The 27,782-nt window shown below is 44.6% G+C and overlaps 1 protein-coding gene across 1 annotated transcript in view; it reads left to right on the forward strand.

Moving 5' to 3' along the window:
- Positions 1–27,782, forward strand: part of LOC119455386 (atrial natriuretic peptide receptor 1) — a 177,511-nt gene that overhangs the window by 25,490 nt on the left and 124,239 nt on the right. Inside the window, exons 3-4 of the mRNA XM_049668976.1 lie at positions 11,620–11,754; positions 25,437–25,581. Of these exons, the coding sequence (XP_049524933.1) occupies positions 11,620–11,754; positions 25,437–25,581 (280 nt within the window). The remainder of the gene's footprint in view (positions 1–11,619; positions 11,755–25,436; positions 25,582–27,782) is intronic.

A 27,782-nucleotide genomic window follows, 5' to 3' on the forward strand; every position in this document is an offset into this window, starting at 1 on the left:
TTCAGCCGCGACATTGACAGCCGCCCCAGTGCTAGAGGAAACGCGGGGCAACCTGCTTCCTCTCCCTCCACCTTCTAACGCACTTTCACCTCGCCGCTCCCTCCTTTGCGCACACGAGCCGACGGCGTGCATCCGCCGCACCCCACTCCCTGCGTGCGCAAGGCGCCGCCGCACCAAGTAGTCATCCTTCTCCGCTTTCCCTCGTACCTAAAGCACACGGTGCGCGGCCGCGATCCTATCGCACTTCAACTTTATGCGGAACATCACGGCGACGGCGACAGATGACGACGGCGGAAATTCACCTGGAGTGTCCATATACTTGTTATCGCAATAAAAATCAGGTAGGTTGCTAGCAGAGACGCAGCCGCAGGGGTATAAGTTAAACGTTTTGTGCGTGCTGCGGAAGGTGCATGAAAACTAGAGTAGAAATGACGTAAGCAAACAGTATTAATTGATTGCAATAAATAGTTAGTTTACACAAGTTACATTTATTCACGCATTGGAAACCTTGTATGCCTAAGTTATTTTGCAGCTAGTGGGGATTTTACGATCTGACTTTGGAATCGCCCTTGGTCGATATTCGTAGTGGGACTGTTTGCATTGCGGAGGGTGTATGGGCACTAGGATAACGAAATACGTATTTGTAAAGCAGACACGTTCCATCGTGGTCAAAAAGATTGGATAACTCTATCCCGCTGCTCGAGTCGCTTCACGCTATTCCCAGACCCTACGCGTCGAACGCAGAGGTTCCATAGCAGAGAATGCTTGAAACTGCGCACTTGTAGCCTTATAACAGAAGTGGCCACTCATGAGTACCAGCAGATTTTGTACTCCACATGAGAACCACTTTGAGTCTGTCCAGCAGTGGACATAAAAAGTCGCAGTTTCACCCCAAAGGCGAAGCATCGATTGCGATAGCGATTTAGCAGAGAGCCATACGAAGTAGGCATAGTACATTTATCGGCCGTATCGACTTGTAGACATTCGCTTGCTAACTAAATAACAAGCATAGTGTCAGCGCGCACAGCAAACATTAACACATCGCTATTGATGACCGCGGACACTCGCTGTCAAAACGCTGGCATGAGGAAGCGCGGCAGCAGCGAGCGAAGTGAACTTCCTGCTATTGTCTATCGCTTCAACACAAACTGAGCGCCGAGAATACACAGCACGCACAAAGCTACGAGCCGCGGAAGCACCTAGAATGTGCCCCCAACGCAGATCGCTCTCAAGATACGGCCGCGCCACCGCACGCAGCCGCCAAATACGCATTGCAGCCGGAGCAGAACGCCGCCCCCCTCCCTCCCCTCCTCCCGGTGCCTCGAAACGTTGGGTGCCTCGCGCGATGCGAAAGACGGTGCACTTCCTGCCCGCTTTTCTTCTTTTCGCGCAGGCGAGATAGAGCCGCAATCGTCGGCTACCCTCGCCCGCTTTCACTCGCACATACAGCGTAGCACGCGCGGCAGCGGTGTTATCGCCCTTGGACTTCATACGGAACCTCACGGCGACGACCACGGCAACGGCAGAAATTCGCCTAGAGTGTCCATATAATTGCTATCGCAATAAATATAGGCTGATGATGATGATGACAACCACCTATGGCCATAGTGAGCTCTCTCACGCGCGACCAGTCCTGCTCGAATAGACAAGCCCACTGCCTAGCTACGCCTCTCTGAAGGCCGCACGCGAGGCTAAATTTAGCTCCGGTTGCGTCATGAGAGGCTTGACAACGGCGCCATCTGTGCACGCAGCACACACATGATCGAAAAACGGCTTCTTTCATCTACGCAGCGATATGAAAGTTAGGCGCGCGAGTAGTACGTTTGCAAAAAATATAAGTGGTGGTAATTTAACATCGTTTCGTTAGATGCGGTTTTAGCAAGCGAGCGCGCCGCTCTGACTGATTGTAAAGATGGTTGACGTGAAAACGTTCAGGTTTCTTTAATATTGCGTCAAAATGATGATATTCGTGGCCTGTTTGTAATCAATACTTGAAACTGCAGCGCGAAATTACACAGTACGAAAAGACGGACAAGACGGACAGCCCTTTCTCCGTCTTGTCTTTCTTTCATACTGTGTGACTTCGCGTGGTAGTTTCAAGTTTCTTTAGTCATCAACTGACTCTCTAATGTAAGTAGCACATTATGCATCTTAACTAGCCGAAGCCGACATTGTACAGATCATCCACACTCGGTAAGCAGGCCCGCTGATTTCCTGGTATACTTGCCTCCGAAAAAGCATGCGGTTGTTTTTACTGAGCGTGTCACCAAAGATGACACGACAAATCACCACTGCTCACCAGAAAAATGATATCTATACAGCGTTCGGTAGGTCGCTGTTTCACCCGTGAGATATTCTTGCAGCGCATAACGAGCTACTTTGTTTTCCGGTAACAAGATGCATCGGAGACTAAATCTGAAATCGAATATCAACGAACACAACAGATAACTTTCGAAGACTACCTTTTTTTTCGTCAATGCGTGCAAGATTGATATTACCCCTGAAAGATAATAATTTCCAAAAGAGCAGACATCGAGGAGGGTCACTCTATACGCGGCCCTGTTTTCATTCGGTATCACGATGTTTCTCAGAAATCTGGTGCTTTTGTTTGCAGCAGCGGGTAGTTATCGATCACGTCTGCGCCTTCGGCGCCGTTGTAATATGGATCAAGCGAGAAATCGAAATGGAAACGCCTCTGGGCGTTTTCGATAGCAGTAATCGGGAGTCGCGCATTTCTCGAAGTACTCCTTGTTATTTCTCGTAGCAACTGCGCATTTCGGCGCTGCCTTTACAAAATGCCAGCAAATAAATGCGTCTGTTTTCTGTTCGTCGCAACTGTACGCTAACAAAACCAGCCTTGCGGCTCTTTTGCAAGAAAGTAAAAATAAAGATGACGGTGAATGTGCCAAGTTTCTCGCGCGCGTCCGGCTACCGACAGGATCAGCTCACGTATTGTTACAAACCATTCCCGTACATTGGAGAAGGCGCCAGCAAGCGGAGAAAGACGATGACCGAAGAAGCGCTCACGTGGTTGTTGTTCCGCCATCCCGGCTTCGCTCTGTATTTATACCGTGAATGCATTTTCCCCTTTGTTTCGCCTATTCTTTTCACCGTCATATTTGTATCGCGTCCCTTCCAGCTTTTCTGAGACGCCTCATGCTTCCTTAATAAAGCAACCAGGTGTACACAGCGATAATATTGACGAAACAGGAAAAAATGTGCAAATTAGTGTTAGTTTAGCGCAGCTGTGGGCCTTTCAAACGGTGAATGTCGGTTCTTGTTTGTTTCGAACAAACCACATAGTGTACTTTAATGTATCAGTTTACCAGAATAAAGAAATGAAGCACTATATTGCGCAGTTTAACACGCCAAACCTGCGCTGTGGGTTATGAGAGACGTCGTAGTGAGAGACTACTGATTAATTTTGAGCACCCGGGGTCCTTCACCACGCGCGCAAAGCACCGGTAACCGAGCGTTCTTGCATGGGAACATGGCCGCCTCGGTTACGTAAGACTAGAATCCACGACCCAAGACTGGGAAGGATTAGGAGTGAGGATGCGGCGCAGCAATTTTGCAGATGACACCGAGCGGAATTCAAATGATTGAGGACCTTCATTGCATCACATGGCAGGATCGACAGTCAGCCTCTAGAGTCGGAATATCTTTATCTAGGTCAACTACTCACAGGGGACCCTGATCATGAGAAAGAAATTTACAGAAGAATAAAATTGGGTTGGAGTGCTAGCCAAATCCTGACGAGCTTACCACTGTCGTGCAATCATTAAAAAAATGAAATTATGGGGTTTTACCAGTTCTGATTATGAGGCACGCCACTCCGGACCATACGTTCGTACACGGGTGTTTTCTCTCCCCCACATTCGATCCCGCGACCTCGTGCTCAGCAGCCCAACACCATAGCCACTGCGGCTAACATATACTTGGAGGTTTTTAACGAATGGAACGAAAAATCTTTAACGACATTTAGACGAGTTGACATTTTCATGTAATGCGTAGGAATAATCACCATTAGGGTTACAGAATGGAAGAAAATTTAATGAAGGGGTCGTAAATTCCAAAAAAAAAACAAAATTATTCAACAATTCGCCACGTGTGTGAGCGATAGCAATCTATCTGCGCTAAGTCAACCGCCAGATACGCGGCGGGCCACTCAGGGATATAGTAGACCAGCTACCCGCTACAGCAAAGCTACTATGTATGTCAATAAGCAATCGGCATTTTGGAATACGTAATTCATAAGAGAGAACACGGCACGGTGCCCTCGTTGTTTTATTCAGGTACGACCACACTTCCGGTAAATTTCAAGTGTTGAAGTATTGAGCTGTGTGCGTGTGGTGAGCGGTTAAGGTTACAATCGCAGAAATTCGGGAAATTAGGAAGCCCGAGTTCCTGGAGCTCCTATATAAGCATGTAACATAAACTCATAACAAATAACTGGAGTTGGAATGTTCATACTGATTACATAATTTATAATGCTGATTGGACATTAGGCTACTTCCACCGAAATGTTATTGCGATAGCAATTATATGGACACTTCAACCGGATTTCTGCCGTCGGCGTCGTCGCCGTGAGGTTCCGTATAGATTCCAAGGGCGATAAAATCGTCGCCGCGCGCCGTATGCGCGAGCGAAAGCGCGCGGGGGACGCACGCGCTATCACGGAGAGCGAACGCACGGCCGAAAGCAAACGCGACCGTCGCGCGAAAGACCGTGGGGGTATGGGAGGGAGGGAGGAAGGGGCGACGCTGTGCTCCGGCACCAAAGGCGTATCTTGCAATCGGGTGTAAGGGTAACTTCCTACTCAATATCCCACGCGAAATCAAGAAAGCGGGAAGGCAGCGCGGGAGAGAGGGAGGGGTGCAGCTTCTACTCTGCCAACAACTCCGTTCGTACTTTGCCCGGCTGTGGCCGTCGCCCGCACGGTCCATTATCTCCACACGGCTTTGACCTTTGTATGCGCTGTGCATCCGCCTGCTCAATTTCCTTTGAAGCGTTGACCGCACGAACCTTGCCCGCTGCGGCGGCTGCGATTGCTGCGAGCGTTTTGACAGCCGTTGTCTGCGGTCATTCAGTGTGATCTCTTCATGTTTGCTTGTGCGTGCTGACACCACGCTTGTTAATTCAGTTAGTAAGCGGATGTGTCCAAGTTTATGCAGCCGATAAAACTACTATCCCTACTCCGAATAGCTCTCTACTAATTTGCTATCGCAATTGATGCTTCGCCTTTCGGGTGAAACTGCGACATTTTTAGTCATCTCCATCCACCCCAAAGCTGTCGCTTTATAAACACTAATTTATAGGAAACTAGAATATGCATAGGCAGTTTGGGTTCCTTATCAGGACAGTCTTATCACATCCGTGGAACTGGTCCAGGATAACTCTGTTTGTTTCGTGTCATATAACTGCAATCGACTTGCGACCATAAGTGCTATGCAAACTAGACTCTCATAGCCATTATTAAGTTACCGCCGCAAGGTATCAAGATAATCACTATTTCACAAGGATACAATCACCCTGTTCTGCGAAGCAATCGCGTTACTCGATCCATATATATTTCACATCGTAATGATCATCGTGACAAGGTAGGAGACTACTATTTGTAACACGACAACACATTCAATGTCTTTAGTTCTTCGCACATCCCAACAGTGGAACCACCTTCCTGCTGACGTCGTCTCAATAAACGATAACCGTGCCTTTTACCAAGCATTTGCTAACATTGTGTAAATAGTTATTATTTTTACTACCAACTACATTTTGCTTATTACTGTGTTCACAGCTATCTTATTTGCTTTAAACTTATTTTTATTGCTAATTAGCTAACATTGTATAAGCAGCCAAGCTTTTTGTACCTACCATATTTTAGCCTACGGCCCCTTTTATCGTTCTTGTTGAATGTATTACCACTACCCTCTGTAATACTTTGGGCCCTGAGGGTATTTTAAATAAATAAATAAATATTGCACAGTCCGCTGTGTGGTAGGCACGGTGACGGTGAGAAAATATATCGGCATTAAAAGAAAACATCATGAGGAAGAGGAAGTCACAAGCACATGATATTAAAAAAGCTTAACCTTGCACTCGGCTGCGCAAGGATTGAAACAGCGAAGCTGGGCGATGGTAGCCCAGCATTTTCCGGAAGTGCGCGCGTACTTTTCATCTTAATACTCATGATGAAGATAATGTTTTTTCGCGTGTCTCGGACTTAACGCTGTCACTACGCGTTGCTTAGCGCAGCTTGGAACACCGACACCACGTTTCAATGCCGACACCGCCTTCCACCACGTTGCAATGCCGACAACGCGTTCCAGTAGACCCGCTCCGTGAATGCGTGTCTCTTTCTCTCTCTCTCGAACTTACGGCCGTCACTGCGCGTTGCATAACGCAGCTTGCCACACCGACACCGCGTTCCAATGCCGACACCGCGTTCCACCGCGTTGCAATGCCGACAACGCGTTCCAGCAGACCCGCTCCGTGAATGCGTCTCTCTCTCTGTCTCTCATTTTCTTTATCTCTCTCCCGACCATAGTACGCAAAACCTCTTCGTCACCTCTCAGAGCATTGGCACGAGAGCGTGCGAACGCGCCAGCTGTAGACGAAGACAACGACCCTCGAACGCAATCATATGGTTCGCATAAATGCATGTTCTGCAAGCGTGGCTGAATAGCCTAGTGGTTACGGTGCTCGCCTTGGGACTCTGGGTACGCAGGTTCGAATCCCGCCTCGGCAATAAAGTTTCCTTTTATTCATTGCTGATGATGATAGTTTCTTGATACAAACCACGAATAACAACTGGCTTAAACAACTTCGCTATAAAACATGTTTTGAGGCAACAACAACAGCAAAAAAGATCACCGCATATTCACGACGTGAATGATGATGAGTGGGCGAAGCACCGGGGGATCATTCGGGTAAACCAGAGCTACGGATGAGAGAGAAAGACAGCGCGCGTCCCTTGCTCAGGACGCGCAGGAGTCCTTTGAAGAAAGCCCAGGAGTCCCTTCAGCTACACATAAGAGACCTTAGGACGAAAGCCTCAGTTATGACCAGCATCCTTTAGTGTCTCCTTCACTTAGTACCGACGTCCGAACTCATTCGAGTGGTTTTTGGGTGTTATTTTTTTTTGTTGAGTCATTGTCATTTTTGCTGTCATGTTCATGACTATAAATTGGACCAGTATACTGCAGTGTTTGCTTGACTTGGTACCCACGTCAGAACTCATTCCAGTGGCTCTTGAGTATTAATCTTTTTTCGCTGAGTCATTGTCATTTTTGCTGAGCAATGATCATGACTATGATTTCTTCATCATCATTGAGTGTTTCCTTCTCTTAGTACCCACGTCCGAACCCATCTCAGTGGTTTTTGAGTGTTAATGTTTTTTCGCCGAGTCATGGTCATTTTTGCTGAGTCATGCTCATGGCTATGATTTCTACCATCACAATTTGGTGTTTCCTTCACTTAGTGCCCACGTCAGAACACATTTCAGTGTTTTTTGAGTGTTATTATTTTTCGCTGGGTCATTTTCATGACCTAGATGACACCCATGCCATGACATTTATGTCATGACCTGACGTTATCTTCGTCATACACTCCTGTTATACTATACCAATTTTGGTACCTGCTAAGTTAAGAAACGACCATGAGAGCACCAAGACGTAGGCGGCTGTTTCATGACCTACATGACACGCATGTCATGAGATTCATGTCATGAAGCACCATTTATGTTCGTCATACACTCGTGTTATACTATACCAATTTTGGTACCTACCAAGTTAACGAAACAACCATGAGAGCACCAAGACGTAGGCGGCTGTTTCATGACCTATATGACACGCATGTCAATGACATACCATTTATGTTCATCATATACTCCTGTCATAGTATGCCAATCTTGGTACATACCAAGTTACCGAAACGACCATGAGAGCACAAAGTCGTAGGCAGCTAGATCGATAGATCATCATCATCATCATCAGCCTATATTTTATGTTCACTGCTGGACGAAGGCCTCTCCCTGCGACATCTAATTACCCCTGTCTTGCGCTAGCTGATTGTAACTTGCGCCTGCAAATGTCCTAACTTCATCACCCCACCTAGTTTTCTGCCGACCTCGACTGCGCTTCCCTTCTTTTGGTACCCATTCTGTAACTCTAATGGTCCACCCGTTATCCCTCCTACGCATTACATGGCCTGTCCAGCTCCATTTTTTTCTCTTAATGCCCATTAGAATATCGGCTATCACAGTTTGCTCTCCGATCCACACTGCTCTGTCTCTTAATGTTAGGCCTGACATTTTTCGTTCCATCGCTCTTTGTGCGGTCCTTAACTTCTTCTCAATCTTCTTTCATAACCTCCAAGTTTCTGCCCCATATATATGTTAACACCGACAGAATGCAATGATTGTGCACTTTTCTTTTCAACGACAGTGGTAAGCTCCCAGTCAGAATTTGGCAATGCCTGCCGTATGCACTCCAACCGAATTTTATTCTTATATAAATCTCCTTCTCATGATCAGGGCCCCCTGTGAGTAATTAACCTAGATAAATGTACTTCTTTACAAACTTTAGAAGCCGACTGGTGATTCTGAATTCTTGTTCCCTTGCCATAGCTATTGAACATTATTTTTGTCGTCTGCATATTAATCTTCAACTCGACTCTTACACTTTCTCGGGTAATGTCCTCAATCATTTGTTGTAACTTGTCCCCATTGTTGTTGAATAGGACAATGTCATCTGTAAACCGAAGGTTGCTGAAGATATTCGCCGTTTATCCTCACTCCTAGGCCTTCCCAGTGTAAGAGCTTGATTACTTCTATGCATGCTGTGAATAGCATGGGAGTGATTGTGTCTCCTCGCCTGACCTCTTTCTTGATAGGTAATTTTCAACTTTTCTTGTGGAGAGTCAATGTAGCTGTGGAATCTAGATAGATAGATAGATAGATAGATAGATAGATAGATAGATAGATAGATAGATAGATAGATAGATAGATAGATAGATAGATAGATAGATAGATAGATAGATAGATAGATAGATAGATAGATAGATAGATAGATAGATTCAGAACGTCTGAAGTAGGCAAAGAATGTTAATCGCAATTAAAACTGCCCTGGTTGTTACTAATGATCACTGCTTTTGGCCCCTGAGTTTCCAACGTCGCGACACTGGTCGAGGCGCTGGAGCTTGCGACCAGATGCTCGGGACTCCCACTAGGCCCCGTACAACCACTCCGGAGATTTCAAGTACAACCACTGTCGTCGCTACTCATGTTCATAGATTCAGTCACCGCCTGCTAGGCGTGAGTCCCGAATTCACCACCACTGTAGCTCCTACCGGCATGGAAATTCCTACATCAGCGAATCTCCCTCCTTCACAGAAGAGCGACAAGTCTTTCTTAGGGTACCCTTCTACGTCCTAGAGTTCCGGTCATCTTTCGTGGCGCCGCATTTGAAGACGCTAAGGACTGATTGGACCAGTACAGTAGGGTTGCTTTAAGGTCAATGGCTGGAGGACACAATAAAAACTTGTAAACGCTTATTTCGCTCTAGTAGACAGCGCTCGCGCATGATTTCTGAACAGGGAAGCAGGCTTCCAAACGTGGAACAACTTTCTAAGCCAGCTCCTGGACACAGCTTCTGTATTTCAATTTCGGACCGGCGGGATTACGCACAACAGCTTATTGAAGCGCGCGTTCAGAAACCCAACGAAATCGTCCCCATGTTTGCTGAGGACAAGGCCCGTTGTACATTTTACTGAACTGACTCCAGTATAACCGAGGCTAAGAAAGTTGCCGATGTCGTAGGCCAGGAGTTAAGGCAAGCCTTCTCGTCGCCCGCGCTGTGCCTCGAAACACGCCCGTTGAGCTATGCCGGTGTGGTTCGTCGTCCTCCACCTTCACCACCGACAGTGCCGTTCCTATCCGCGTCCCGTTACCGCGCCCTGGCGACCAGGGGAGTCTGGGAGACGACTACAGGTTCACAGAACAGACTTGTGCCGCACGACCGAACATCGACCACTCTGTTTCTACTGCAGGCGAACGGGCCACGTTGCGCGTTACTGCTCTCGTCGAAAGGTTGCGTTTGGCGGCTTTAAACGTCCAGCTCTGCCGCGCTTTGAAGACCGTTGTGCCCATGGGACGAGGATCACCTGCAGACCAATCAAGCCGCTTCATCACGTCGTCGGTGACAGTCTCCGTCACCTGTGCTTTAGCATTTCCCGAGTTTCGTTGACGTTGTCAGGGGCCGTTCCCCTCAGTCCGCGCCGGAGAAACCAAGGGCAGCGACCTCTGAGGCGGAAGGCTACCAACTGTCGACACGCGGAAATACCCCGCACCCGCTGCAAAAATACGGCAATATGGAGAAAATGCTTTCTCCGTCAACGACTGCACTAACTTTGTATTAGGCAACTAATTTCTGCGAAAATTCTCAAGGTGGCCAAAGTATCATGTAAGCAAAATATTGAGATACACTCCTAGAAGTAGTACTAAAGTAACATATTGCGGCTTCCGGTTGTAGGACGATGTTTTCTATATAATACACAATTTTAAGGGTTATAGCAGTTCAATTATAAATACAAACTTAGCGTTTTTCAACTGCAAGTGTGTGTGTTAGGCCATCTTTTAGTTAATTTAAATACGAAGGTAAACAAAAAATAAGAAAATGAAGCATTAAGCTTAAAACCTCCTCTCAGCAATAAGGAGCGCTACTATTATTATGTAAAATTCATCTATTATCACAGTTGCAGTGGGCAAAAGTCACGTGGTACACTGAAATATTGTGCAACTTTGTGAGTTCGACTCTTGCGTACCTCGCGTAAACAACGCAATAACTTACAAAAGGGGGAAGCCGATAAATTCTATTTGACCACTACAGAAAATCCAGAAGATACAGGCGACAATATTGCGATGTCTATTTTTTGGTGCAGAAATTTGCATTTTAAGTTTTTGCGCTGAAATTTTTTTTAGTTTCCAAGTACGGGGAAACTTTGTAAAAACTTGAGACAATGAATAAAATTCAGCTTAGAGTACGCCTTGAAATTTAGCTTTCTTCCCTAGACGCAACTAAGTTCGCGTGAATAAATTCAGCGATATTCTAATTAATGCACATTACTGCTTCTCCGGTGTTCTTTCATAATAAATTATCACAGTAGGTCTCGCGATAACGTTTCTTCTTAGCAGCCAGCACCCCTAGTGGCAGTGAGTAGTAAAGATAGGTTGAAACGTCGTTCATGGCATTAGGACGGTGAAACATATAAAAGCGGTGGCACCATCAAGCTAAACCAATTGCTAGATATAGCTAAATTTCTCGGTGTATCCATGGGTTTATTCGGCGTCTGTGCGTTTCATCACTTTTCATGTAATACTTTTCACTCAGCGCTATAAACATCACGTTCGCCCGGCGACCATCTCAAGCTTTACGTAAATGCAAAATACCTTAAAGGAGCGCAATTCAGGCAATTAACTTAAGTTAAAGCCCCAGCTTCGGCCCTCATATTCGTGTCCGTCGCTTGCACCACCATTGCAATGCTAGTTGTGCCAATTATAGATCCTTCCTAATGTATGTGCAACAAATAATACTCACGTGTTGCTGTTTGTTTTTTATTTAGGTAGCAAAACAAATGTATCAGTCACTTTTAGTGATCGGAGTACGCGTTCCTACAAGTGTGGAGTACCGAAATTTTGTGGCCTTGCTGATCAAGTACACCAAGGACAACTACAACTCCATCATCTACGAATATGATGTAAGTAATCATCCTGCATTCTATCTCAGTATCGTAGATTTCTTCTCTAGCGAAGTGTAGACTCTATAATCTCTATGCTTTGTTTAGCGCAGTATCATCACGGTCTCATTGTAATGAGCAGTGTTTGTTATGATCCTCAGCTGTTAGATTCTGTCAACAATTTGGTGAAGCGCTGAGGAACGGGGTATATGCTACAACGTAAAGCCGCTAGCAGTTATTGAGTGCAACTGCTCCTGCTTATTACAGATATCGTTAACTTCAAAACAATCAGGCACTTATTTAAATAAAGATCACGAAAGCGAACACACCCCTATGTTCACTTGCAAAAAAATTGCAATAAATACACTCAATATTTCACTCGATGTATTCAGTTCAATTAATAGTGGAAAATTTATAGATAGAAATTAATTTAACGTTACAAGGGTGAACAACAAAGACGACTGTTCAGAAAAGAATGACGGAACATATGCGCTCTTACCTCACGGTCTTCTTAGAAAATGGCGACGAATACATACCGGGTCTTTCACGTAACCTGAACCAAACTTTAAAAACGCAGTGGCATACCAAAGACGAATAAGACCAACAGCGTACAATTCGTAGCCGTCTTGAGTTACGTAATTTTTAAGTGCGATTAGTTAACCAATTAGTTGCGTTTATTATGAAAAATAATGTGCTATCGTTTTAGAGCATAAAAATTACTTGTGAAGTTCTCTGCAATACCTAAAAAAGTTTTCTTGATGTTATCGTTTAGGTGGTTCTTTTTTCCATGCTTTAAATAAAGGCCAGACTATATGCAATATACACATATATACGGTATATGCGCGTCTGTAGTACGGCGCTTTCTAGTGTGTTTCAAAATAACTAAGCCCGCATTACCATCGCGAAAGAAAAAAAAAAGCAAGCGGCCTTCGTTGTAGCTATTGAAATGTGCCATGGCCCTAAAAAATAAGCGACAGTCTGGCGTTGAACAGGGATGCAATCTCATTCGTTGACTTTCGAGGGGCGTGCGGGCTTCATTGTTTCGAAACACAATTAACAGTCTTGGAATCCAAACGCGCAAGCGCACAGTGGCGTCAGTATTTTATTTTTATTACATTTTTTTTTGCTTACTTCGGGGGCTTTTTCAGAGCCCCTGAGAAAAACAGTGCGTAAAATACAGCGTCATAGAAACAACCTCATTGGGTGCTTCTGAGAACGCCCTACAGCTTTTCAAATAAAACGTGCGCCCAAAAACTAATATTTAGAAATATTGCATAATTACAATTAACTTATCAGCCAGCTAATGGCACTTCAGAAAATAGTTCCAGTAATTTCAGACGACTATGAATAAAGCGCCACTGGTGTGATTTGTGGAAGGTGTACTACTCTTTTTTTAAAGAAGTTACGTGAAACACAGAGTATAATAATAAGTTGTCAAGGAAGAACGCGACGTAAGGTAAAGAATAAGGCACATAGTGAAAATCGATGGTGAAAATGCACAACTTTCATTGGCAGCCCTTTTCGATAGTGCTCGCTGGCAAAAAAAAAAGGTTAACATCAAAATATGGTCGTTTGCCTCCAAGAACGTAAAAGCATGGGAACACCAAACTATGAATACCATGAATTAACAGAAAAATGGCATTCACAAACGAACTACTCAAATGTTGTGCACTCGTGCACTATACGTTTTAGAAATAAACCTAGGACAATAATCAGAGATGTGAAAAAACTTAAAAAAATACGTATGGCATTCATTTTTTGGAAATAGATAGCAATGCGCACGAAATGCTATATCGCGTACGAAAATGTCTCTTGCCCCTCAAAATCGAACGCTCACTCATAGTGCACTCATAGTAAACTGCATCGTGTAATTACTATCATTTATACGTAAATATTAGGCTTGCAATCAGAACTTCATAGCGACAGTTCTCCGAACAAACAAATAAATGCTCTTATGTTACACCTAATCAGATTATCCCCCTTAAAGAACACTAAGTTGCCAAATAGCTGCTCTTGCATAGCATGAGGCAAATAGAGATACATGTCTACGGGCATCCGATAGCGGCTGTTCAAACTGAAAACAATATACTCGAGAATTTGACAAAATGAAAGAGAACAGTAAGGAAAGGCAGGTTTTCGAAATAAATCTAGGACAATCATGAAAGGTACGAAAAAAATCCAATAATATGCCAATGCCGCATTAGATATAGTTTAACAAGTAACTCAGTAAAATGCATATTTGAGAAACTTTTAGTCCTGCTTGCGCGCCTACGAAATTTAAAATGCTTTTTACGTAATTAAAAAGTCGCTGCTGAGAAATGCTCTGTTTCATCTTTAGAAGTTGGCAATCAAATGTATAACGTATGAAAGCAATCTCAGTTTCATTACTCGCTACCGCAAAAACCAAATGAAAGTGTGCTTTTTCGCTATAATAAAAATATCATCCCATGCTTTAAGGACGGTGATTGTTTCATGGATATCAGACTGTTATAACAGGGCATCCGAATTATTAACAGACCAACTTTTAACTTTAGTGACATTCCATTCAGCAACTTTCATAGTTTAAGAAATGCCCGCCTTAACTTTTCCCAAAAGCCACTCAGTATCTTTGCGCAAAGAACGGTGTTATTGATGCTGCAAATATCGACCAACGAATCATGCTGTATTCCTTCGCTATGTAAACAACCAATCAATCAGCCCTTATTTACCTGCAGAGGGCGACATATATGCAATAGCTCTAGCTTGTGGGCTGCTTGGGCCGGTTAATCTTGGCCTGTGGTCTCTCTTTGTCGTTAGTATTTCCCTTCTTCTATCCTACATCGACATTGAATATTGTTCGCAGTAATTATTTGAAACGCTAAATTCGTCTTCTTAGAGAAGCTCACACACTAAATTGCATTGTTTTGCTTTTTGCCGTTGACCGTTTTTCGTCAGACTATCCATAATGTGAACTTATTGTCGGCGCAAGACGCACAAACTACATAAAAAAAGCTTCAGTGTTTAGCGTTATCGCCGATAACGACTATTTCTCGACCAGCTGCGAATACTTTTGAACATTCTCAAATACACGCGAGCCCCAGCAAGCGCTCTAAAAGGCAGAGTGATAGGTTTGTGAACAACGCATTGATATGACCCGTTGATGGCCGTCGAATGTGCTCGCGGCTGTTCTTGTGGTTTGAATGCCATTAGTTTTTTCTGGGCAAACATTTCGCCCGTAAACGAGTTATACATTCTTACCTCACAGTTTTGGCAGTATGTAATTCTTATCCTACAACGTTACAATATGGCGAGTATTCTGCAGCGTGAAAATATTGCAAAAGAAAACGAAATTACGCAGATCCAACCTACACATTGGAATATATGTAAAAATAACTTTTGCGTAATTTTTGGGCTTACCTTTTATCGGTATTCGCGCTTATGTTGATGCACATGCTTAGCTACATGTTCGCCTGCAGTTTTGGCGCATGCTTTTTTATGAAGCAAGTGCACGAGTTCGCCATGTGAAGTTCACATAGATTCCAACAGGTGCATTGGATTCGTATATTCTTTAGCTAGCAAAGGATAACTTCGTGTTTCGTGGCATAGCGTTTACCTGTCTGTTCAGCGAAACGCCTCTTCTTGACTTTCACTTCCTCGGCAGTTGGGTGAATGCACTTCGGTTCCATGTGACGCGCACTCAAAACTACTGCAACGATGACGAATGCCAAAAGAAGCAAGAAAGCGTCGATATTAATAGGAAGCTTTAGCTCGGGGAATCCTGTCTAAATACACGGTAACTTACTAATCGCTTTCTCGGCTACCACTGCACCGAATTTGATGAAGCTTATTGCGTACAAAATAAAAAAGTTAAAATCTAATGACTAATGGAAGCCAAATTTTGATTGAGGTAGCCAATTGTTTTATAAAAATTGTTGAAAATTGTGCCAAATATTCCAAACGAAATTATGAAGTTTGCAACTCTGTAACTCAGCACTGTGACCGATATCATCATCATCATCAGCCTATATTTACGTCAACTGCAGAACGAAGGCCTCTCCCTGCGATCCCCAATTACCCCTGTCTTGGGCTAGCTTATTTTACCTTGCGCCTGCAAATTTCCTAACGTCATCACCCCACTTAGTTTTCTGCCGTCCTCGACTGCACTTCCCTTCTCTTGGTACCCATTCTGTAACTCTAATGGTCTACCGGTTATCCATCCTACGCATGACATGGCCTGCCCAGCTCCATTTCTTCCGCTTAACGTCAACTAGAATGTCGGCTATCCCCGTTTGTTCTGTGGTCCACACCGCTCTCTTCCTGTCTCTTAACGTTAAGCCTAACATTTTATTGCGATAGCAATTATATGGACACTTAAACCGGATTTCTGGCCGTCGGCGTCGCCGTCGCCGTCGTCGTCGCCGTCGCCGTGAGGTTCCCTATAGATAAAATCTTCGCCGCGCGCCGTATGCCCGAGCGGAAGCGTGCGGGGACGCGCGCTATCACGGAGAGCGAACGCACTCAATCTCCCACGCGCAAGCAAGGAAGCCGGAAGCCAGCGCCGGAGGGAGCGGGGGGGGGGGGGGGGGGGCGCACTTCTACTCTGCCAACAACCGCGCTCGTCGCTCGCCCGCACCGTCTCTTATCTCCACACGGCTCTGACCTTTATGCGCCGTGTATTCGCCGCTCAGTTTCCGTTGAAGCGATAGACCGCACGTACCTTGGCCCGCTGCGGCGTATGCGCTCGCTGCCAGCGTTTTGACAGTCGTTGTCTGCAGTCATTCAGTGTGATCTATTCATGTTTGTTTGTGCGCGCTCACACCACGCTTGTTCATTCAGTTAGTAATAGTCGGGCCACATTTTCCAACGCACGCTACACATGCAATGCTGCCCGGATCGGCAGTGCAGCGCTACAGGTGTGTCCCTTCGCACGCGCGGCCCACGGTAAGCGCTTCTCATCAACACCACCGTTTCACACGCTCCTTCTCGTGGTCATCGAGTCTCTCTTCATGTCGGTCTACTTACGCCGCAGCACACCTGCTTACTTAATCAGCCCATGTTTACTACAATTCATATTGCTACCAAAGCCGCTCACCTTACTTCGTATGACATTGCTGTGTTGCTATCGCATTCATTGCTTCACCCTTAGGGCGAAACTGTGACATTTTTTTTCGTTCCATCACTCCTTGTTCGGTTCTTAACATGTTCTCGAGCTTCTTTGTCAACCTCCGAGGTTGTGCCTCATATGTTAGCTAGCACCGGTAGAATACAATGATTATACTTTTCTTTTCAACGACAGTGGTAAGCTCCCAGTCAGGATTTGGCAATGCTTGCCATATGCATACTAACCCAATTTTATTCTTCTGTAAATTTCCTTCTCATGGTCATGGTCGCCTGTGAGTAATTGACCTAGATAAACGCACTCCATTACCGACTCTAGAGGCTGACTAATGATCCTGAATTTTGGTTCCCTTGCCTGGCTATTGAACATTATCTTTGTCTTCTGCGTAATAATCTTCAACCCCACTGTTACACTTTTCGGTTAAGGTCCTCAATCATTTGTTGTAATTTGTCCCCATTTTTGCTGAATAGGATAATATCATTTGCAAACCAACGGTTGCTGAGATATTCGCCATTGGTCCTCACTCCTAAGCCTTTCCAGCCTAAGAGCTTGAATACTTGTTCTAAGCAAGCAGAAAGCGATATCACAATACTGTTAACTACACCTAATAGTACTTCTAAAACGGACAAGTTTGACATATTGATTCCCATTTTAAGTGAATTTGTTGCATTGTTTACAGGGTTTTTGCAAACGTCTCATTCCCATATTCGGGATGCGTTCGAGAGCAATGTGTAATGTATCAGTTTTATTTTTCCACTTTAAATACCCTACCGGACGCAGTCGACAGAATTGTGATATCTGTTTTTGGTGCAGAGTTACAAATTTGTACGCTTCGAGCTTCTATATATTATTTTTGAAACTTCCCAATTTTTGTCGATTATAAGAAAATCAAGGGCTCCAATCAAAATTCTCCCTACTACAGTCACTAGAATTTGACATGTCTTCTAAATGTAACATATTTCATTCAAATCGGTTCCCTGTTTCCTCATCAAGACATTTCTGCGTTTTACATGTATTTGAATAGGCGGCATCGGAGTTGGCCCCGAGGTTAAAGCTACCTCTTGAAACAAAGTCTGGTCCACCCCCTCCACTGGGTATGCAAGTCACGTACCTGCTTTCGTGTTCATGGTTGCCGGACGAGCCAACGACTGCACTAGCGCGCACCTGCTGAGCTTCGCAATTACTGTGGGGCTTTGCTTGCCAGAGACTCTCATTGCCCAGTCTGCCGTGCACTTATTTCGTATGCCTCTGCAGGCAACACTGTAACCCACGAATGCGACCTTGTGAGCATCGCAAGTACGAAAGTGTTGTTCAGAAATTGGCAGCGCCCGTTGTGAGAGCGTGCTGCTGCCGCGGAAAATCCGTTCAGAGGTGAAGAAATTGCGAAGTCTGCTCGTTAATTATCACATGCGGTCGGTGAATGGTGCAGAGTCACGACAACCTAGAAGCTTTCGACAATCGGCCCCTGATTATTGGTGTCGCATTTCTTGAGTAGCATACGTGTATTGGTATTTTCGCCCTTTTGATATCGTGAACAGCCCACATATATTACTGTGAATAACCCTGCGTCCCAGCTTATCATTAGACGGAATAATTCAGAGATATTTCCACATTGTAGCATTCCCCCACTGAATAACATGATAAGGCGTTAGAGTACCATTGTAAAGCAACAAAAATGAACTCAGCAGAACATGCTCCGACAATTCGTGTAAACACCTCAGTAGACTGTATTTCTTCTCCTGTAAAACGCTTATATAGTGCAGTCTACGATTTCGCTCATAAAACTACTTACACGCCAGTGATGAGTGAAGCACAATGACGAGCACATTCGAGAAGATAAAATTGTAAGTGCTACGGCTGTAATGTGCTAGTAGTTAGCAGAACTAAATAGATTTGTTTAATTTTATTTAAACACTGATCCATGACCATTTCTGTGGTTGAGTCCTTCCAATATAACTAGGATGGAGACTGCGCATATTTTAATGGAACTCTTTGGCACTCAGTTTTCGCCACTGCTCATATTTCGCATGTACGGTCGCTCGCAATATGAGCTGCAACACGGTGCCCGTGTTAAAAAGAGACCCGAGATTGCACTAGGCGCCGAACTACTAATCATTGGAGAACTATAAACATCGTTGCAATTACTGCTATTCATTACACATGATTTTTCGTTCGTCAGTGCCGCCGCGCAGTCTTGGGACCGTTTTGAACGAGTGCACCATGTTTCAGCTCATGTTGCACGCGACTGCACTTGCTTGCTTCAAGCCCAAGGGCCATGGAACAATGTCAGCTTCGTACTTTTCCGTTTCAGATTAATCCTGTTGTGGCGGCTTTCTACGACAGTGTCATTATGTATGCATGGTCTCTGAACGAAACTTTAGCCGACGGCGCAGATCCCAGAGACGGCAGATCATTGGCACGAAGACTGTGGAACACTACCTTCAAGGCAGGTCAGTGATTATTGGTATGCAGACCAAATAAAAAATACAGGCAAGGGATACAAACAGGCAGTGACTATTGCGAGTGCATGAAGTAAAAACGGTGGAGAAAGGTTCCAAACCGTAATGCACTGCAGTCTTATGCCGTCAGTAAGCAGGCAATGAAGGTGTTAAAATAAAGTATTCTTTTTAAAAAATGCACAGCGACTCCAGCTTCACTAGGTTTGGGATACGGCACAAAAATTCGTTAGATGCACTAAGTAGTTTCTGTGCTAACAAGCATTCTGGTAATGAGCACCGTAGTAACGTGTGGGGACATGTCACACACTTGAGCTCAAGATACTCATAACCTAAATCCGTTTTGCACCTGCCGAACGCATGCAGCATGCCACCCATAATATCGCATGCAAACGCAATACCCGTGCAATAATACCTGTGCATTAAACGCAGCCGTGCATTAAATTGAAGAAAATGTAATGCAGTGTATATTACTCTCAAATGCGTGCGAAATTTCAGCATAACCTGAGTATGCGCTGAGTTAAACTATGAACATTTGTTAATGAGCGAAACGCGACGCAAACTACGAGCGAATAGCTTTCAGTTATCCGCTGTGTGCATGGCTTGAAACTAATTTTGTCACTTCTAAAACAAGTACTGCATTATTGGACTGCAAGAACATGGCATTTTAAAACAGGAAAAATATTTTTTTTCTCCCAGATGATAGAACTAGAAGATTCCAAGCCAAGGACCTAGGTAAACGAATCAACTTTATATTGCTTTGCAGACTAAAATCACATGGATGACTTTTTAGAAACGCCTCACCGCTTAAACTCAGTGTGTTTCTTGTGACTTAATTAGCGGTACTGTGTAATCCTGAACAAAATTACGACTACAGCGAATAAAGTTAATATATAGGATGAGGTAATTTCACCTGATGCCCACAAACACAGTTAGGTCATTTTACGGTCGAACAATTTAGTAATGCAATTATTATGCTGCACGTTTAAACGGTCTGATAGCCTATACTAAACTCTTTGAATGTTGTGTTGAAATTATGCGTGAATACTTAAAAGTTTTCTTGCAGCATTCCGAGAAATATGGCTGCTGGTATAAAGATGGTATGGTCAGCTGATTGAAACAAAATCGGATTATCGTGCACTTCCTATGTGCCTGAACTTACCATAACCATTTTTGTAAAGGCATGGCCTTTAGAAGGCCTGTTGCAAGAAAAAATTAATAAGTTCATCTATTATTAACCGTGACTTAATAATTAAATTAACCCAACTATTTTATATTGAATTAACTCGTCCACTCGCTGCTTACGTAGACAAAACAGCGCGAGCCATTATACAATACGTTCTGCTTTTCAAAAATTCAAAAACTGAACTGCATCTCTGAGGCTGGCAGATATTTCATTAGGTAAACCTAATGTTTATCAAGGGCCTGAAAAAAACAGGACTATCTGTAGAAACGGTCGCCAGCATTTATAGCAACGGTACCCTATCTCAAAGCTTTTCTTTTCTTTTCTTTTTTTTTTTTTTTGAAGCGAAGCTTTCTTCGAGTCTTCGAATTTCCTGCTACTGCTGCTGTACTACTGGCCGCTGTCTGCTGGCTGCTGCGATACTATGCCGTTGCCGTCATTCTGCCGTAATTTCACCGCCTTCAAGACATTTTTATTATTCCTTCGTTGTCATGTCACCGTCATTCTTCCACTGTCTTCACTCTGCCGCTGTCACGGTGTGTCATACCATCGTCATGACTCTGCCATATTCCAGCCGTCATCATCATACTGTCACCGTCATATTGTCGTCATAAGTGCGTCCCCGTGATTCCTTCGTCGTCACGCCCATTGACGTCATAGCGTCGTCTTCACAGAGCCGACGTCGTTGTCGTCATTCTGTCGTAGCGATTCCAATGCCGCAATGACGTCGCCGTCATTATATCCTTGTCTTTTCTTCGTCGCCATGCAGCCATCTCCAAGCCGGCGCTGTCGGTCCATCGTCACGTGTGGCATCTGCATGATCGAGCGGAACAATTTTATTGAGCGAGGCGGCTCGAAGTGAAAATGTGTCCAACTGATTCGTGTGATCTCTCGTTATGCAAGAGAGCGTTCCTTTGGAAATAACAATGGAAGCTTTGCTTGAACCAATCGCTACAGCGCATGGTATATGTAGTTTTTTTATTTTCTACTTTTTCTCGTTTTTTTTTTTCGTTTTTTCGCCCAAGCATCACGACTTGGCGCATTCTCGCGTCTCTAAGGTTTAACGCTAACGGTTGGGCTTGACACTCCTGCAGTGCAAATGAAAAGGCGCACATAATCGAGTGGGTAGTCCCACTTAGCTTGACCTTTACTGGATGCCCAGTGCACCACAGCGAGCGTACCTAATAGCCTGCACTGAGCCCACTTCGGAACGTAAAGCTGCCCATCAATTACTATAATGTCCTATAGCGTCTATTAGCAGCAGCAAATTAGTGAGCTATATGAATTCTCGTACAATGTGGCAGCACTCTAGATGTGCTGTCCCTTCAAAGACCAAATGAATGCCTGCAATCATAAACTTGTGTACGGTAACAATCCATAACATATGCATATATTCTATAGGGCTATTACGCTATTGTTCTGAGGAGAAGCAGTGGAGGGCTTCTAGGTCAATTACGATCACGTGGAGTTCCTAGGATATCTAAGAGCATAGATATAGTGGTGTCGCGGCCCCATAGGAACGCGGCTGCCGTGGCATGGAATCGAACCCTGAACCTTACGCTCAGCAGCGGAAACCACAGGTGGTCAGACACGGCAGCAGGTACATTGAGAGCACTGCTGGCGTGGTGTAGCGCAACTGAAAATAGCTGAATACACAACAAGAATATTATTTAAAAATAGATTCTGTGCACTGCAGTGTTACCTGCACAATAAATAGAAACATGCATCCTTACAAGAAAAAAAGAAAGCTAGGTACGGAAGCTTTTCAGCTCTCCAATAATTAAATGTGTAATAGACACGTGACCTTAAGAGGAAACGTGCAAATTTGTTTTAGATACGGTGGAAGGGGTACACAGGACACAAGTCATCACACGCTTACGTACAAAACTATTCCTACTTATGCGCAGGATAGAAATCTGGTTTAACGTTCAAGTTATATTTTGTATGCATGCCACATAACTTTTTGACACGAACGCTAACGCATTTTTTGGGTTCTTGTAACTATGCTGTCTTGGCCTAGGACTCACCGGCGACATTGCTATTAATGAGAACGGTGATCGAGAAGCGGATTACACTCTCAATGACCTCGACCCAGAAACAGGAATAATGATGGTGAGTATACTTAACTCTCGCCGCAGAAATTCGTGGGCATCAACGCTTGTCAGATGTACTTTGTAAGCTCGTAATGCATCGTCATGGCTTCGTGACCCGAGTATGCCCAAACAATAAATGTAAAGAACTTAATCTGTCTTTTGTTGTGTCCTTCATTTTTTATATAGTATCAAGTTTACTGAAATTACTGCTATAAGTGTCGTTCGATAACTTTTGGCACAAAATTGGTGCTTCTGGTATTAAGTACGCACGAACCCGACCCATGGCGAGTTGCAGATTCGAACCGCTTTACTACGAAGAGTGCTTTTAGACGTAGTGAGCCCTACAGTAGCGATACTTGGAGCGCAGCAAAAGACGAAAGACGAAGGAACGAACACACAACACAAGCGCTCTTCGGTTGTCGTCTTTTGCTGCGCTCTAAGTTTCGTTACTGCAATGCAATACAAGTTAGTCCACCTTTCCATCCTATTGCTTAGTAAGCGTTCCTTCGAAGGATTCATTCGTCCTTAAAGAGCAGTTCCTAATCTTGCACTTTTGCCGCTGCCCACATTTTCGATGCTAGTTGAATCTAAATGAACGCGGTCCTTCGAATTTCATGCTAAATACTTGCGACCGATTGACACCTGGACGGCGCTCGGCCACCACTCCTTTTATTAACGTTGTCAGAATGGCGAAGTTAGTGACTCCTCGAGCGAGTTGCGCTTCGCCGCAGCGAGTATCAACGCGGCGGCGGAGAATGAAAGTGTTACTTCGACCTAATGGCAATGTGAATGAATTAATGAGTAAGGACACTACATGTTCCTGATTTCAGGCAATACTTCAAACACCAAACTGCGCTATAGTTAAAAAAGGTATTCGCGATGAATTCTAATTTTACCGTAAAGAATGCAACTAATTGCAATCGCATTAATATGGCCAATCATCGCGAGCCATCGTAACAAGAGCAGTGCATCTAAGGTGAACGGAAGATAAATGGAGGCCTTACTTACGGATATAACGGGAACACTTGTAACATTTCAAATCACAAAACAAGTGGTTTTAAGATTAGTGCAGACTCCTGAAGAAGGGGGGTAAAAACAGTGTGAAGGACAGGACGAAAACAGAGACGACGTTCACAGCGCTGACTGACAACCACTCTTTATTGCATGTTCGGTTGCAATGTATGGGAATCCTTATGCGGACAAAGGTACAAAAATGTATATATCACAAGCCATTGTTGTCTGCAGCGTATCATACAGTTGATAAGTAGCGCATTTCGCTCAAATATAATGATACAGAGGGCACGCTTTCACATGAATCACCACGTTCGTGTATTCGAAAAGCTTCACGTATTTCCCGGGCACGTTGCTCTGGGTAGCGTCCCAGGAGCGTACATTTTTCGAGATAAGGTGTCCAGCCACAGTTTCTGCAGTGATCTGCCGGGTGACTTGCGACTGAGGCCCTGAACGAGTATGTGGGTTCTCGTAAGCGAATATTAATACATCCGCCAGTTTACCCTATGTAGCAGCGCCCGCATGACAATGGTATCTTATATACGACTGGTATTTACATGTGCAGTTAATAAACGTTCTCTGTAAAATAAAAGACAGCTATCTTTTATTAACTGCGCATGTAAAGGGGCGCAGGTGCTTAGTCGCACGTCACCTGCCAGATCACTGCCGACACTGCGGCTTCAAACTTTTTCTTGAAATATGGACGCTCCTGCATTATTCTAGCATTATTCTACCTGCCCCAGGCGGTTTCTAAAAGTTCCGTAAAACTTAAAAATGAACACCCTGTTTACCCGCCATGGTTGCTTAGTGGCTATGGTGTTAGGCTGCTAAGCACGAGGTCACGGGATCAAATGCCGGTCATGGCGGCCGCATTTCGATGGGGACGAAATGCCAAAACATCTGTGTACATAGATTTAAGGGCACGTTAAAGAACCCCAGGTGGTCCCAATTATTCCGGAGTCCCCCACGACAGCATGCCTCATAATCAAATCGTGGTTTGGGCACGTAAAACCCCATAATTCGATGTCATATATACTTTTTGCACCTTTCTGCGCATCATCATCATCAGCCTATCCATGTCCACTGCAGGACGAAGGCCTCTCCCTTTGATCTCCACTTACCCCTGTCTTGCGCTATATGATTCCAACTAGTGCCTGCAAATTTCCTAACTTCATCACCCCACCTTGTTTTCTGCCGTCCTCGTCTGCGCTATGGTTTCCTATATATTGCAACTGAAATGCAATAAGGAGTTGTCAGTCAGCGCTGCGTACGTCGTTTCTGCTTTCATCCTGTCTAACGCGCTGCTTTTAGCCCCTTCATCGTGAACCAACCTGCCCAATTTAGTACACTCCTGCAGACTCCTGAATATTGCTTTGTACAGTGATTGTGAGGCGTTCTATAGACTAGTGTTGCTCAACATTTCTGTTTTAGTCGCAAACAATGGAAGCCTCAGCCTGAAGCCTACATGATAAAAGCTGAGGGCTCCAGGCTGACGCTTCTTTTGCCTTCACGCCATTTGTCACTGTCGTTATCATCTCCCCAAACATTTTATGTGGTACGTGTTGAGCTAGCCCGCAATGACACTAACGGTGAACTGAATTCACTCTAAATCTGTACTAAATTATCCCTTGTTACAAGGGTGCGACATAAAGAGATATCGATATCCCTTAGGATTGTTCAGCTTGGCCTCTAGTTCTCGGAACGCCCCTGTGTCTATCTAGTGATTTCTTGACAACGCCGTATACCCGAAAGTGGATATATGGATCAAGGGCTTGCCGTTTGTTATAACTGTATTTCAATGACACACCAAAACGTTTCCGCGCGTGCTTGTGTTACCGTGTATTTATTTCTATTCGTTTCAGCCTGTGGCCACCTTTCTTGGAACGAAACAAGAGTTCGACTACATTCCCGGAGTCGAGATTCACTGGCCCGGGAATCGAAACGGCCCGCCGTTAGACATTCCGGACTGCGGCTTCCAGGGCGATGCTCCGCATTGTCAAGAACCAGGCAAGCATACCCGGCACATTTGATCTCCTCAGTCACCAAGAAAGAGAGTGATAGGAGCTGCAGACCTTGGCGTGTAAATATGAACTGTCTGTTAAGGCTTCCAGATGAAAAGGAGGTGGAGAATGTTGTAGGCTGCAGACGGATCTAGCCATGGAAGACATGCCAGCAATCGGCCGCCCGGGCGCCTGCTTTTAGGAAATTTTAGGAAAGTTCATCACCATTCAGAAGCGCAGCGCGAGGTTAGTGAACAAGACAACCTGCACAGTAAGGCGAAACACGGCACAAGCCCATAGCCAGCGAGCCATCCCGCGCAGTGGGCTGCACCGGGCCGCCCAACCCCCGATACGACTCCCGATATGAGTCTACCAAGCGTTACCAATCATAGAATAAGTGCACATCACCTAAGAACTTAACCCGGAAGTCGGTACACCTCCTTCCCGAATGTCCAGTAACCGCGCGTGAGCACCATGTTGCCCACGCTAGCGTGTGGAGAGCCTAGACGCTGGATTGCTTAGAATACGTTACTAACATTGCAGAATCAGTACTTCTGTGTTATTTGTTGGGACAAAATATGCGGGGACTCACCGATCCTTATTGACTGATGCTTGTAAAACTGACTGATTCGCTAGTTAGGAGCGCGTTCTAGATTAAATGAACAATTGAAAATAGATTGCTGAGTGTAGTTTGTCTCGCATTTATTACAACATTGCAATCTCCGCGGAAGGCACTTTATGGGCATTTAGAGTACTTCATGAAAGGCCGTTTAAAGAAATAAAATTGGAACGAAACGGCCTCATTTTGTTTTCTGTATACGTGCACGTACTCATAGCGAATGACCTGATAAAGTGGAGTGAATTCGTTTGCCCGATAACTAAATTCAGTACGTCATCGGTGGTTACCTAAACCATTGTGCCTCTTTGAACCGTATATAATTATTTGCGCGACGTTGATTAAGGAGATGTCTTATTTCCAGCATTTGCTTCTGCACATGCTTCTGAGGCGTATTATAAATATTGATGCCAAAAGGTATACTCTACAGATATTCATATGTAGCAGCATATCTCGACGCGGCTTCTGACATAGCCTGGAATGATGCTAGGGGGAGGCGGCGAGTGGCGGGCGCTTCCAATAAATTTTATCCTATCACCTCTATATCTGTAACGAGGTGCGCATGAAACAACTCAATCTCGAAAGTAGGAACTAAGTGGAGCATACTCGCAATGAAGTGGTTCACTCGAGATGAAGCTTATTCCCAAAGTTTTGGCACGATATGAAAAATAAAGCTCCGAAATGACGACAATGCTATCTGCTGAATTTTTTTGAGTAAATTTAAAACAGCGTTCAACGAGTGTTACAAACTTTGTGTCATTGACAATTCCTGCGTGAAGTGCGGCTCGGGAGCCGCACTTATGTAAAAAAGTTTACAGACCACGGGATCTCAGAAAACCCTAAATATTCGAGCAGCCTTTAATAGTAGCCTGTAAAACCGTACATCACAATGTTCGCTTATACCAGTAGAGGCTGGAAATGGGAATATCATGCTGCGTTTTGAGGCTGCGGAGATATACAGCTTTTTGGCAGAACTCTTGGTCCGTAAACCTTTTTGGTCGATGGTACATTCTCGTGCCTAGCCTGGCTGAAGACGTCCCTGCGAAACAGAGTGTCCAACGAAAGGCTCAAGAACCTGGAGGTTCTCGCAACGGAAATAGCCATAGCGATATCAAAGGACCTGAGTGATATAGTAAACGCAGCTGACGCTAGACGAACTGTATAATGCAACAAAGTGTATGTGCATATTTGCGTGACTAATATCACGGTAATGATACCGATAATTAACCAAGCCACTGTGCTTCTGGGTGTTGTTTGGTTGCATAAAAACTGACAAATACAAACTGCAGTCTCAAATGACTATTTATACACTGAGTGGTGTGGCTGAAAGCAACTATCTTCAGTCGCTCTGCTAAGCTTGGCAATGAAGTAGTTTCGTCACAATCGATATATCATTGCGCCTGCGACTTTGAAATCTGGCAAGAAAATCCCGGCGCCGTCCAGGGACATACCGAGAAGAACATTTTCAAGGGATAAAGTCACAGAAAGTTGAAGAGGAGAGGGGGAATGAGCATTACCGTTTTTTTCCCGTGTATGCCGTGCCAACCTTCATTTCTGCATCGTAATTCCGACAGTATACGACAAGGTTTCGT

The sequence above is a fragment of the Dermacentor silvarum genome, chromosome 6 (genome assembly GCF_013339745.2).
Source record: "Dermacentor silvarum isolate Dsil-2018 chromosome 6, BIME_Dsil_1.4, whole genome shotgun sequence".
NCBI classification, from domain to species: Eukaryota; Metazoa; Arthropoda; class Arachnida; order Ixodida; family Ixodidae; genus Dermacentor; species Dermacentor silvarum.